Raw genomic sequence first — 14,975 nt, 5'->3', positions numbered from 1 at the left:
TGCTCTAAAGTGACACTAAAGTTATACGGTCGTGCTGTTGAATCTTTGGTTTAAGAGCTCTAAAAGGTCTGCGAACTATACAACTACTGATATACAGACCTTGATCTGACTGCCAGATTTATGATATGTGCCTCGCGCGAGCTCAGTAAACACTAGTAAGCAACCAGGCTTGTGGGGTTTCGAAAGGCTTCTGGTCCAGAGCGAATCCAAAAGGTCCATGGAATTACTAGTCCTTAGCAAGGCTCACCTGTCCAGAATGGTAGGAGTCCTAACTAAACTTATCGGCACTCATGGGGTGAGGTTAAAAATTTTGGAGAACGCAACTTGACATAGTTGCAGGGAGGAAGAAGAGGTAGAAACACTCAGACACTTTTTACTTCACTCCCCAGCTTGCGCCATACTAAGGTATCCAGTTGCCATACCTTCTACGAACCCGGTGAATTGTCAGGAGTAGATATTGGCTGATTCAATAAATTTGTGACTGGCTCTAGGCTATTTGTAGATATGACGGTCATTTTGATTCGTACTTAGAAGTTCTGGACGTCACAATGGTTAAGCCAAGTGGGATTATTCGTAGTCTCACGAATTAGCCAATTTACCTAACCTAACTTAAAGAAAGTTTAAAAAGTTTTAAATGGACCTATCTTTTGTATCACGGTTAAAGCATGAGTCCAACTGCGATATTTCTTTGAAGTTCATACTGAGCTGAGGCGGAGACTATGCTTCTGTTGTCAACAGAACCTTAATCTGGTTTTATCGAAACTATCATTCACCGAATATATTCGGAAATATGCCGTAGGCATGTACATCCATAGCTTGATGAAGTAAAGGGTACAGAAGATCAAGGCAATGAGTAAAATGACGATGCAATCACAATGCTGGCGGTTTGAGAGCCCAAAGTTATAGAGTCTCTAGCTAACACTCCATCTCGAAATCGAAGGGCGCTAACCCTTTAATGTGACTTTAAATACATATTTCCACAACAATTTACATTTGCATCCATACACAATTCAAATTGTTCAGGTGATGCTTCCAATATTTGGCATAAAACCTCCCTAAAGTAGTTTGGAAGATTGCTGCCAAGTTGACAATCCTTGAGTGGATGAAAACCGGGTCGGTTCCGGTTACGTTGACTGTCGTGTGAACGGTACGCCATAATTTCTGAGTCTAAAGTGATACATCAGAAGGACCGACAAAATTCGTGAACTTGGTCAGGTCATATACTATGCTGTTTCTTTAGAATTTCTTAAGAAGCTGTAGAGCCAGAGAGACTTATATCATTGACATAAGATTTTTGGGGCAGAACTAGCCTTTTTACGTTCCTAATTCCGCGAATTACATGACAGTCGCTGACTGCAAGTGATCTCGAGTACGGACTAATTGAATGTTTACAGCTTTTTTCAGCTTCCACTTTTGCAAAACTTCATAAATTTGTCCATTTCGCTTTTTATTACATAACAATTCATTAGCAATGCAATAATTTGTTGCTCAACGGAATTTTGATGTGGCATTCTAAGTGGCCGCCGAATTAATTAAATACAATAGCAACAACATTGACGCCATCAACGAGCACAACAAGCCGACAGCAATCTACAAAACTATAACGCATTAAACAGCAATAAGCTGGACATAATCTATCTGTTCGATGGCTGTGCGAGTGTGTCTGTGTGTGTGTGGTGTGAGTCGAGTTGTTTGCTATTTACAACATTGCAGCGAAACGTTGCATTTATTGATAGGAAAATTGCTATGAAAAGCGAACGAAATAATTTATGACGAGATAACGTTTTGCATTTTAAGTAGTTTTAATAGAGTTTCGCGCAAAAGTGAAAGAGTCCAATCGTCCAATCGTCCATTTGACCAATCGGCCGCTGGCTGGCCCGTTTGTTTGATGGCCTTTAAATGGTGTTGAAAAGCATTTAAGTGAGTTGTTAATCGATCGCCAATGCGAAACTGTTGTCGGGCATAAGTGTCATACATATTTTCATGCTATTTTTTATGATTTTGTTTTTCTGTGCATTTTTGTGGAGTCGTTTTCGATCCACTTAATTGCAGGTTTTAACATACTTTTAACAAAGATATGTGGGAATGTTGGAATGTGGAGACATTTGAGTGCAATATTTAACCCAAATGGAGGCAAATTATCATATCTATGCACTTCTGAATGTGTATATGTATGTATGTAAATCTATGAGTGCTGAAGGCAGTCTGATGTTGACAAGTAGGTGCCTGCATAGAACTGGGTGTTGAATTATTTAGATGGATATAACTTAGATTGAATGTTCTGCTTGGGTCGCCACATAATTATTGATTGAGAGATCACAATATTTATTTTTTAATTAAATTTTTTTAACTACAATCAGCTTTAACCTCAGCAACCGATTTAGCGTGTGATCACTATAGGATTATTGTTCTTGTTGTTGTAGCAGAAAAGATTCCTGAAGCAATTTCAATTACTGGTGCCGAGTTGCGACTTTAACGCAAGGGTGGTTATCTGTGGTACTAGATTCCAGCACAAGAAAATACATCAAGCTACCTGGCTCCCTCCAAATTGAAAAGCCACAAACCATCGATTATCGATTATGTTATAATAGACGGTAGACACGTTTCCAGTGTTTAGACGTGCGTACGCTCCGAGGTCCTAACATCGATTCGGACCACTATCTTGTTGTAGCCAAGATACCTATCCGCCTCTGTGCAACAAAAAGCGCACGTCAACCAACACAGTGAAGGTTCGAAGTCGTGAAGCTGCAATCACAACAGGCAGCCGAAGGATTTTCTACTCGGCTTGCACTCCTGCCCTCTGAGAGCACTCGTCAACAACTCGGTATAAGAGAACTGTGGGACGACATTTCAAGATCCTTACGTACAGCTGCAAACGAAACCATTGGTTTTCGGAAAATGCAAGAGAACAACTGGTAAGATGAGGAGTGTCGTGCCGTAGTGGAGAGACGTTACAATCGACCAGAACACGTGCGGGATGAGATAGATACCGAGAGTTGAAGACAGAGCGAGGCATATTTGCAGACAAAAGAAAGGAATGCGTGAGTACGAAGAGCTGGACAAGCTGGCCGACAGGCGTAATTCTGGAATATTCTACGAAAAGATGCGTCGACTAACAGAAGGTTTCAAGACCGGAGCATATTCTCGTAGAACCCGAGAAGCGATCCGATATCCAGAGCATACTAAAATTATGGAGGGAACACTTCTCCGGCCTGCTGAATGGCAGTGAAAGTATAACGCCAGGAGAAGGCGAACCCGATTCCCCAATCGATGAGGATGGAGCAGACGTTCCATTGTCCGACCATGAAGAAGTCCGAATAGCAGTTACCCATCTGAAGAACAACAAAGCGGCGGTGGCCGCTGGCCGAGCTATTCAAATACGACGGCGAAGAACTGATTAGGAGCAAGCATCAGCTTTTTTGTGGAATATGGTCAGACGAAAGCATGCCCGACAATTGGAATTCAAGTGTACTCTGTCCAATCCACAAAAAGGAGACCCCAACGAAGGACCGAAGTCTATAAGTCACTTCATTATAGCAGATTGCCCCGGCGTATATCGCATTTGATAGAACGCTGAGCTGTATGAGATATACGACGACATTGACATATTTATGTTCATGTTTTTCGAATGGACAAAAACACCCCAGCTCTAAAAGTTTTCTACGCAGTACCCGCTGCGGGAAGCACATGAAGAGAAAGACCTCCACTCCGTTGGAAAGACCAGATGGAAAAAGACCCGACTTCGCTTAGAATCATAAATTGGCGCCACATTGCCAAAAGAAAAAACGACTGGCGCGCTGTTGTTAACTAGGCTCTAATAGCGTAAATGGTATCTACGCCAGTAAAGAAGAAGAAAATATGCAAAAAGTATTTTTTTTTTTTTTTGAATTTTTAAGTGAATATAACCCTTAAGTTCTGAAATTTGCAGTCACACATCCAATCTCTCGACGTCACCCTTTCAATATCAGTTTCGTAAGAAGCATGTTGAAGGTTTCGAAGCACTGCTGATATCACTGAATGCTAAAGTGAGGTTAGGAAAATGCACTCGTATTTATACCACGCTGGGAATGCTTAATCTGTATAGGAAATACATTATAAAGTATAGAAAATCGTAATGTCTTCAATGCAAACTCATTTGTATATATTTTGTGGTACCGGGCAATCAAGGATTGGTTTTAAGTCCATTCAAGAAAATTTTGTGTAATTAACTAGCAGGCTTAATTTTGCTATAAAACATAACTACATCAATGTTGTTTTTGTTGTAAGGCCACCGAGCACAATGCCATGGTTAAAAACATCATTTTTTTGTCTTTAAGGCTTCCGCCAACCAATTACGGTGCAATTTGTAGCGGACAAGCCAATACATATGTACATAAATAACATTAAACACTTTTTCGACCACCAGCAAAGCGGCCGACTGACGATTTTCGAAAAAAATTATAGCGAAATAAAGAAATCAAGAGTGTATTAGCGCGAAGATTAATGAACTTGTAAGTAAGCCACTAAAAAGTGCATATAAAAAATCTAATTGCTTGCATACATACAAAAACACATAGAAAACACACACATTTGTAACAACATGGCAATTAGGGGCGTTAGAGAAGTGCTGTGCGCGCGCAGCCATAATTATGGATGCCTAACAAACCGGCGACGGGTACACGAGTTACAATTTTTTATGCTCCATTTTCAACATTTTCCACAGTAATAATTTTATTTTTCAGTTTCTTCCTTTTTTTTGGAGCTGTTGTTGTTATTGTTTGTTGTTATTATTTTTTTAACTGCTTGGGGGGAAATATTGTTGGACTTGCGCTTCCGCTGACGCGGCAATTATGGCAAAAATAATTGAAAATAAGAAATTAAGCAAGCAAGAAGACGAAATGGGAACCAAATAGATGTGAAAAAGCGCTAAGTGGATGAGGGGTAGGCTTGCTAATTCGGAACTTGCAACTCCACGAGCGTTATTTAGGTTGTTAGTAGTTTTTTGAGCGGCTTATAAAATAATAAAACATGTTGAAACATGTTTTTACAGATTGTGGTAGACTAAAAAAAAATTGTAATTTTTAATAAATTTTTTTTTTTCATTTAAATTTTTTTTAATTAATTTAAATTTCAATAATATTGAAAATATATTTATTTTTTTTTATTTTTTTAGTCCTAAAATCGGACTAAAAGTTTGATAAAATATAAATCGTTTGAACGTAGGAGTTTGCACTTAAATTCGAAATTTTCAATTTTTTTATGCTTTAATTATAAACATGAAATTATAATAATTTTTTCAGTTAAACATTTTTTTCCATTTTCGGGATCACAAAAAAATAAATAATAATACATTTATTTATTTTAAAGCATCATTTGCAACCCTGTTTTTAGCAAATTTTAATTTAATTTATTTTATTTTTAATTTTCGTCTGCCTTCCGTCCTTCTGGCGCTGAAGTACGAATCACTTAAACTTCAGAAAAAAATTTTTTTAAGAGAACATAACCTCTATAAGGCGCCGAGAAAGCAACAATAAAAAATTACCCTAAAATGCCATTATTTTATTTATAAAAAAACTCAAACCATTTTTTAATTATATATTGATTTTTTTTTATTTCAACATACACATTGACATACAATATTATGAGGAACCTGCTCGCTAAACGCTCAACAAATGTTTACTAAATATTACAATACAAAGTAGAGTATAATTGCTTAGCACTTTATTTAAATAATTTCTAATATTATCTCTTATTATTGTGTAAATACATAGCGTTGTTTGTGTTCCTAAACTTCATATTTGGTTATTTATTGTTCATTTTCTACGCTCGCTACAAAACTGTTTGGCGTTGTTGTTTTCTTTCAATATTTGTATTTTACTTTGATTTCGGTTCTGCATTTCTGCATTACTAATACAAAATAAATTCTATAGGTTGCTTATATTTGTTGTTTTACGACAATATTATTGTATTTGTTTTCTGTTTCTTTCTTTTGCTCTGTGGGGAGTTCGGAAAAACATTTTTAGAGGTTGTTAGTTGGTTTTGTAGGGGTTTGCTCGCTGTTGAACTGCTTATGAATTACTAGCATCTTATGTATTTGTATATATATGTATATATAGTTATATAACGTATAAACATTCCCTAATAAATTTATGTGTACACGTTTGAAAGCTTTTGAATATCGGCGTTTCGGCAAACTATAAACCTCCTCGCATCGACATTATTTATAGTTTGCTCTTGTTTTTGTAATGCATTTGTAAATGCTGGTTTGAGTTTTACACACACACACACGCATGGAATTTAAATGACTTTCGTGACGGCCGTGTGTATGGCCTGTGCCACATAGTCGACGTTGTTCTCATTGAGGCCGCACATGTTGATGCGTCCCGACTTCAGCAAATACACATGGAAATCATCGATGAGCACGCGCACTTGTTTCTCTGTGAAATTTACGAAAATTACATTTGATTAAGTTTAAAATTACAGTTGGAGAATTCCAATTAACGCACCATTCAAGCCAGTGTATGAGAACATGCCGATTTGCGAGACAATATGATCCCAGGTGCCGGGTGTTTGTAGCTCGGTGAGACGGTCGAATAGCGCCTTGCGCATTTTGATGATGCGGCCAGACATCGTTTTAATGCACTCCATCCTGTGGAAATTATTAAAATTTAGAAATTAGTGTGCTTAAAATGCGCAATATTTAGTAAGGTTATGATTGCTTTATGAATTGATAAACAATTATAAAGTTTCAGAAAAAAACAGAAATTATATCGGGTTTATAATTCAACACAATCAGAATAAAGCCGAAATGAGCTATAAGTTTCAATAATAACGGTATATTTTTAAAAAACAGATCTGATTAAAAATGAGAATTTCATTTAGCAATTGTAACAGTTCAAACTACGCAGTTTCGAACTTGATTTCGAATTTCGAAAATAACTCACCATTCCTTACGCAGCTCTGGATTATTCAATACTGTGGCAACAATGCGACTGCCAAACGCTGGTGGATTCGAGTACATGCCACGCACCAACCAAGTAAACTGCGATGCTACGGCTTCCGACGAAGCAGCGTTACGTTGCACCACCGTCAAATTACCAACACGCTCACCTAAAATGTAATTTATACACAGCACATTAAAAACAATGAAATATTTCCCACATCAAGGGGCTTTTACTCACAATAAAGGCCAAAGTTTTTCGCAAACGATTGGGCGACAAACAACTCGAAGCCACGCTCCACAAAGTAGCGCACAGCCCAGGCATCCTTCTCCGGATCGCCACTGGCGAAACCTTGATATGCCGAATCCAGGAATGGGAAAAGTTTCTTGCGCTCCATCAAGTCGGCAATTTGCTTCCATTGCTCTTGTGTGGGGTCACAGCCGGTGGGATTGTGTGCGCATGCGTGCAAGATGATAACAGCACCCTCGGGCGCGGCATCCAAATCGGCCAAGAGACCCTCAAAATCGATGGTGCGCTTCTCCTGATCCCAATAGCGGTACGAGCGCAGCGTTTCAAAGCCAGCATCCGCAAATACTTTGTGATGATTCTCCCATGTGGGATTTGAGTAGTAGGCAACACGGCGATCGAGTATGACGCGCAAAAATTGTGCGCCTATACGCAGCGCACCGGTGCCGGAGAGCGTTTGAATGCCGAACGCCTGAAAGAGTGCAACAACAATTTCATAAATAGTTTTAGGGTTTTACGGAACTCAATTAATGTTTACTTACGCGCTTGTCTGCGATAGCGCTCGAGTTATCACCCAACAACAAGCCTGTGGCGGCCTTTGTAAATGCATCATTGCCTTTAATTGAAATAAAACGATGTAAATTAGTCAATGCAGTGTGTTGGTTTTGTTTGTATGAAAATTTAGTTGTTTCTGCCTTTTATTTTACTTTATTAACTCAAAAGGCAATTGGAATCCATTACTTTATAATAATATATAACAGTGAAAATTTAATATACATACGTCTGTATGTATGTGTGCTCGCAGTGTTTTTTACACTCACCCAATACTGGTAGATACTCGTGATTGATTGTCTCATCGCTGGTAATTTTGATTTCGGTTTTACGCACCACCGGCAGCACCCAGGGCTTGCCCTCATTAGTGCGGTAGGCTGCAAGTAAAAAATTAAAAAATCATTAATTAATCTATGGTAATTATATTACAATGTTTTTTGTTTTATTAAATTACAGTTACAAAAACTGCTTCAATTCAATTAAAGGTGAGCGACGCAAAGCAATAATTTATTACACTAATAGGTGAATGAATGTATTAATGAGGTTTCCTTTTTATGCTTCTAGCTTTTTACTGTTAATGCATTTATTACCATTTATCATAACAACATTATCATTTAAATGTATATACTTTTTTATACATAATACTTTTTATACGAATTTTTTTTATGAAGCAAGATATTTTTAACTTTAACACATACTTTCTCCAAAAAAAAATTTTAAAATACATATATACATATGTTTAAGCTCAGCTTTACGTCTTTAAAATAGTTTTCTGACAAAAAGCAATTTTTGATGTAATATCGTTTATTTCACAGAAGTGTCTGCTTCGCAAGAACGATCTGGTTCTTGTTTTTGGAGAGAATTTCACAAAAACCCTATAGGTGAGATATGAACGAAACGAGAAGAAGTGTTTGTTTACAAAAACTAAGAAAGTTTACTGTCCGCTTCTTTATATGTCGCGAATCGCTATGAAGTTTCTGTAATTTTTGGGAGCAATTTCTATGCTGCCGACTGGACTCTTGGTTCGGGGATTCTCCTCCAAAGTTGTGCTGAACAGATCGGAACTACTTTAATAACAACCCTTATAGCTTAGGACTGCCCTTTTAAGTATAAATATACTTATCTATAAGTTACTCCATTTTAAAGCAATTTTTCCCAAAAATCCAATAAAAAGCCATTAGAGGCAAGATAACCATTGTCGTGCGGAATCTATTCTAAATAACTAGAAAGGAATTAGATATCCGGCCACGAGCTAAGACCCGTTTATTAAAAAAAAAATTTACTGAGGATCTGTAATTCTTTCGCTTTGAAATAATTTTTTTACTTAATAATCGTTGCATTGCATTTTTTATTGCATCAAACAAGAAATATATTTATTCTTACATAATAATTCTCAAACGTAGCACGGGCAATATCTTCATGGCAATTTGAATCGCCGCTTAAAGATGAATGACATTGAAAATATATCACATATGCACTTATAGAGCAATTATTCAATTCATTCATAAAAAGAAATGCACAGCTTTAAGCTTGACACGTGATAGCCTTGTTTCTGAACGATTTTTGCCGCTTTATTTATTTGTTATTAGCCGCATTGACAGATGGCTGACATTAATGAGTTGGATTGTTTGCACGGCTGGCCGAGTGGCAATTCAAACAGTGATTACATAAGTACATATGTAAGTATATTTGCATATATGGGAGTTTGCATGAATGAACAGCTAAGCACATAGAATCCTAAAGGAGGTAATTAATGAAAAAGCAGAGAAAAAATAATGTATTAACGTAAATGGTAAAATAAATTAGTAATTAATAATTTTTCAAAGTCTCCATGGAATAACATTTTTTATGGCAAAAGAGTTGTAAGGAAACTTATTTCAGCTTGGTAACACAATTATTGTTAACAGAAAAAAAATTAAGCCATAATACTAATCTTGTTAGATTACTTGAATTGCCTACTTACAGCAGTTTGTGTTTGTTGGCTTCAGGTAGAAAACAACTACAATGTGTGGACGTTCTTATCAGAGCTTTTGTCCAGAAATAAAGAAATATGACCTTCAATAAAATTAACCACTGCAATATATTCACAAATATTTTTTCATCTTTAAATACATATGCATATGTCACACAATCTCGGATGTATGTATGTACAGAGCAAATCAATGTTGACAGTGCTGATATTATTGCTAGTTACGTGAGTACACCCATGCATTCATATTCATACATACATACATATGTACATACATATATCACATATAATATGTATTTTGAATGACGCTAACAGAATTATTTGCCTGGTTGATTTCGCATTTTTGCTGATTCTCAATTTAGCTCATAATTGCGTAACTAGCAATTCACATATATGTATGTACTCCCTCTCTTATCAACAAAAACTAAAAATATAAAAGAGAACAGCTGATTACCCAGCCGAGGGGTCAAATATAAAGAAACAGAAATATAAATAAACGCCATAATAATGAATTTGTAGAACGAAAGTAATTTAAATAAATTAATTGACGTCACACGCACTAGAGCGTTTTATAAGTGGACCTTGACATTGCAATTTTGTTGGCATTTCTTGGTTGCTTTTAAAATAAAACATAAATATACATACACACATATGTATGTATAAAGGAGTGATCGACAGTCATTTTAAACTATATAAATATTATTAAATATTATTTACAAACGGCTTTTGTCATTCCACATTAATTTTAAAACATTTTAGTTGAAAATGTAAACATTAAAATGAATCTTTTTTTCGGAAATCACGTGTTTAACCCCAACGTTATTGATTTATGTTTTCAGTTTTTTTTTTGTTATTGCTGTTGTATTTTAATCAACATTTGAGAGCTTTTATTTAACACGCTCGTGATAACACATAATTCGCACTTTTATTGTGTGATTCGCCTGCGTTAATTTTCGTGAAGCGTTATTATTGTTAAAAACTGTACCACCTGCAACGAATTTTGAAATTATGAAAAAAACCTACTGAGACACATATACAAACATTGTATGAAAAATATTTATACATGTGCCAAGCGATTTTATAAGCGTTATCCACATACTTCCCGCACTGAGATCGGCTTTACTAGGGGATGTATCCTTAGCACACGCCCTTATCAAGGCGAAAACCTCGATCGCGGCACCTTTATTGACTTTACTGAAGACGGATTGCTGCATCTTTTTATATTTTTTGATATTATTCAGTTGTTGCAAAACTTAGCACATCAACTAGAAAATTCTAACTGTACTGCATTAATGCTTTAACTACAGTTACCAAATGAGCTCAAGTGCAGAGGAAGGCAACCAATTAAAAGTAAATATTATCAAATATCCGATAAAATAAGTCATTAACAGCGAGTCGAGTAAAAAGTGTTCATCTCTATAATATACAAGTACAGTATTGCTCATATCAATAGCAGTGTGAGCTATGGTCTAATGCAAAACATTGACTAACAGCAGTCCCAACTTGAAAAAATGAGTTTTTAGCACAACTACACATTATACATGATTAATACTAATTAATGTTTAGTAGAAATAAACTACTTTATTCGTTTTTCATGCAGATCGACCTTCTACAATGGTTTATAACGTCAGCGCTGTCTTCAACTACTCGTTGTATAATGAACCTTAACAAAGAAAATTACTGTTAAAATAACTCAATTCAAATTGTCCAAGACAAATGATTGCTACGCCGCGAATTTGCATATTAAAAAAAATTTAATAACAAATTTTAAAATTTTACGGAAAACAGGGATATATAAAAAATTATTGATGTTCGACAAAAGTACATAGTTTCAAGTCACCTAAACAAACTAACAACAAGTGCCCTAAAAGGCCAGACAGAGGAATATGCTGAACGAAAAAGTCATAGAATTTGTTGGAAGGCATCCGCGTTACAGCTCTCATATGGAAAGAGTTTAATCATAATATTAGCACAGGAACAAACAGAAAACATTTGTTTAATTCCAACTTAAAAGCCAGAAATCACATCCAATACTAGAAACCCATCTAAAATATGTGGGGAGATATGAACAAAATAGTTTAATTTAAAAAAATAAAATTGAAATGGCATGTGCAGAGGTTTAATGCACACCATCCTACGAATATGTACCGCCTGAACCCGGAATAAAGCCTTTTCGATTAAACATGTATTGAATTAATTTTCGAAAGAAAGTAAAGAATATTATGTAATTTATATATGCAGGTATTCGACCATATTTTAGAATCCGAAAACAAGTTGATTTAAAATTAAATTAAATTGTGAAAACTTTAATTTTTATCATTCCAAAACGAGCAATGCTATTATTGTGAACATAACTGTAGATACAATAATTTTTACAACACACGTAAGTACTTATTGCTCATTGTCGGTTATAGTGCAGTAACCGTACTAATAATTAATAGAATTGCGCAGCTAAGTGGAGGCAAACGATACTAGAATATTTTATTCATATTGCCACTTTGAATAAATAAAAAACATTGAACTGTATACTACTCAAAGACAGGAAGAGCATTTAGTAATTGTTATTTATAGCAAATAATGCAGATAAATGGATCGTGGAATATCGTAAAAAAATGATAATACAAAGTTGCATTTAAATGTTAGGAATTTTAAAGTCGGCAGATCGCCAGGTAAATTTCTTTTTGCATATTTGTATGCATACAAGAACTACATATTTATTTACAAGCAACAATTACATTTACAAATTGGCAATGCCGGTGTTGCACCAGTTTATATCCCAGGGGGCAAGAAGTGCCAACAAGATAAAATTAACAACAATAGAAATTTCAAATAATACCTACCTCAAGAATACGTTAATATAAATAAAGCACAGATGTTTGTCTGAACAGAAAGTAAAAGTTATTTGTTTGCGATTATATAACATGTAATAAAAAATAGTAAAATGCTGGGAAAAGAATTTCGAAATCAAAATCAATAAATTATTTAATATCTGTATGTATTTATTTTTCCATGAGTGAGTTTAAAAACGAAATCAGCATTTTAATTTATTTTCTGCTTACGAAATGAAATGTTTTCAAATTTTTGCATTTCAGCTTTCTTTATATTGCTACCGTAAATATTCTTTCGCAAGATCAATGCCAAAAGGTACTAATGAAAGTATTTACTAACACCTACATATGAGTTTGGATATTTATATATTATTTCTACTGATGTGTGGCTACGTGCACATTTTTACTTATAGATTCAAAAATAGAAAGAAATATTCTGACGACAAGGAGGATGTGACATTTTAACATACGTATATAATCATGCATAGAAGTGCAGGACAGATAAAAAGTTGTTAAATGTTATATATACGCTTATAACATATGTAAGTACATACATACACAACGCACACAAGTACACTAAGAAATATATGTTTTGTCATAACTTATTCTAATAAAGTTATATGTAACACATATATACGACTAAAGGGTTTCGGTTATAACTATACTAATAAATGAACAAATATAAAAATTTAAAATGAAAAAAATTAATTTTATTATATTTGTTTCATGATTACGAATAATAAGCTAGCTTCACAGTTTCTAATGTTAGTTAGCAAAACTAATTTAAAGTACATTGACCCAACTTATAGTTAATGACCTAAACGCCGCTCAATTCGTTCTGAGCAAATTTAACAAAATATACTCGTTTATTATAGAGGTTGTAAATAAATTTTGGTAACTAGTCAGCAAAAAACAGGTTTTAATGTAACTTTCTTAGCATGTCTGCTTATGTAATACTTTCACGCTGTTAGGAATGAACAAAAATTGCTAGCTTCTATATTTGCATTTTGTATGTTAATTTAAAACATGTGTTTTTAAATTTATGCCATGTTTTTATATCATACATAGAATCGATGAGAATACAACTATAGTTTAATTAATACAGCCGACAGATAATTGTTTGTTTTGACTATTAAAGAATGCCGGTAATCAAACAATTTCAATCAAACATAAACATACAGGGCTACATAAACGCTTGTAATAACAAATAACAAAATTTAAAAGCAATTTGCACACGCAAAGTGCAAAGGATATTCTGCTAACAAACAGCGAAATGTTTGGCAAATACTGCCTTGTGTATATACAGTACATTTGACCTTTGATGTGACCTTTTGGTGACTCCATAAAGAAATAGGTAAAAGGCAAGATCCAAAAACTAGGCGTTAATGCCAAAAAAGTCACGTAAGCAAATATGTGATTTTGTCGAGTTTGATTCATAAAATCCAGCACTATACAACTTCACTACTTCGCCAATAAGAAATACCTGATATGTGTAGGTGTAAGTTGGATAAATTGCCGAGTTGGAACAATTGTTGCTTCGCGTGCATTCACCTTTTTACGATTTCTTTTACTACTGCATTACCACATTCCCTGTCGCAACTTACCTCCCACTCCGAGGTTAGCTTTTTTGGGTTCGGTATCCTCCAAGAATGCCCGATTTAGGGCGAACACCTCTATGGCTGGTCCCTTTTGAACAGCTTCGAACAAAGAATTGGACATATTTCTTTCAGTTAGGTAATATGTTCTGATGACGTTTAATAGAAAATCAACCGCGCGGCAGAAATGCTCGAGCAAACTGAAAATATAGTAAAGAACAACGTTGTGTGAGAGTTGATGCCTCTCGCTGTGCACGTCTTCGTTAGATGACACAACGCGCGCACGAACTTAATGAAAGATTAACAAATCACTTCGAGAACACAGTGAAATTGTCGATAATCCGCCACTTCTTTGAAAGTGTAAATAAAAAAGTAGGAAGATAATAAATAAATGTGGTTTTAATACTAGTTTAAGACTGCTATTCCAGGGAGTGTACAATCTTTAAAAACATCACTTTTGAAGTGTTCTTAAATACAAACAATAAATACAAAAAAAATGTCAAATAAATCCAAAGTCAGCTGTTTTGCGAAGATTACGAATGAAAACAGCGAAATGAGAATAGGCATAATGAGAATAGATTTTAAACACGGTAGGCCTTTAACACTATAACAGCCAATTTTTAGCCCAACTTACAATTGCTCTAATCGACATCTTAATTTTGAATTTATATCGAAAATATTATTATAAATTTTTTTGAAGATGAAAACCATTGCGTTATTTTAATATACACAAAAATTGACTACTTCTTTTTCGTTGAGTATATATGAGGGTTTCAAAACGTTTTATATGTAAGTGATTGTGTTTCATTACAATTTTTCAGGAAATTGCTAGATAAAAAAAGCGTTCTTCAAATAAAAGTCTGTT

The 14,975-nt window shown here is 34.9% G+C and overlaps 1 protein-coding gene across 3 annotated transcripts; it reads right to left on the bottom strand.

Annotated features, from left to right (window-relative positions):
• Positions 1-5,571: 5,571 nt before the first annotated feature.
• Positions 5,572-14,836, bottom strand: LOC105226480 (aspartate aminotransferase, cytoplasmic). 3 transcript variants are annotated; one of them, XM_011205362.4, is made up of 8 exons: positions 14,745-14,836; positions 14,120-14,310; positions 7,988-8,095; positions 7,709-7,782; positions 7,161-7,638; positions 6,924-7,089; positions 6,486-6,628; positions 5,572-6,416 (listed from the first exon to the last, which is right to left on the bottom strand). In XM_011205362.4, the coding sequence occupies exons 1-8, from the start codon at positions 14,819-14,821 to the stop codon at positions 6,277-6,279; spliced, it is 1,377 nt and encodes a 458-aa protein (XP_011203664.2). In that variant the 5' UTR covers positions 14,822-14,836; the 3' UTR covers positions 5,572-6,276. The 3 variants fall into 3 exon arrangements, with proteins under 3 accessions (XP_011203664.2, XP_011203665.2, XP_011203667.2); XM_011205363.4 differs by lacking the exon at positions 14,745-14,836 and adding an exon at positions 14,517-14,534; XM_011205365.4 differs by lacking the exons at positions 14,120-14,310; positions 14,745-14,836 and adding an exon at positions 10,787-10,992.
• Positions 14,837-14,975: the final 139 nt, after the last annotated feature.

Source organism: Bactrocera dorsalis, chromosome 5 (genome assembly GCF_023373825.1).
Source record: "Bactrocera dorsalis isolate Fly_Bdor chromosome 5, ASM2337382v1, whole genome shotgun sequence".
NCBI lineage: Eukaryota > Metazoa > Arthropoda > Insecta > Diptera > Tephritidae > Bactrocera > Bactrocera dorsalis.
This window is presented reverse-complemented; position numbering and strand designations above follow the sequence as displayed.

Coding starts and splice junctions, on each gene's coding strand:
- LOC105226480 (XM_011205362.4), bottom strand. CDS start 14,821: ATGGTTTTCATCTTCAAAAAAATTTATAATAATATTTTCGATATAAAT. Junction 14,311..14,744: donor AGATGTCGATTAGAGCAATT/GTAAGTTGGGCT, acceptor CTATATTTTCAG/TTTGCTCGAGCATTTCTGCC. Junction 8,096..14,119: donor AGCTAACCTCGGAGTGGGAG/GTAAGTTGCGAC, acceptor TTTTACTTGCAG/CCTACCGCACTAATGAGGGC.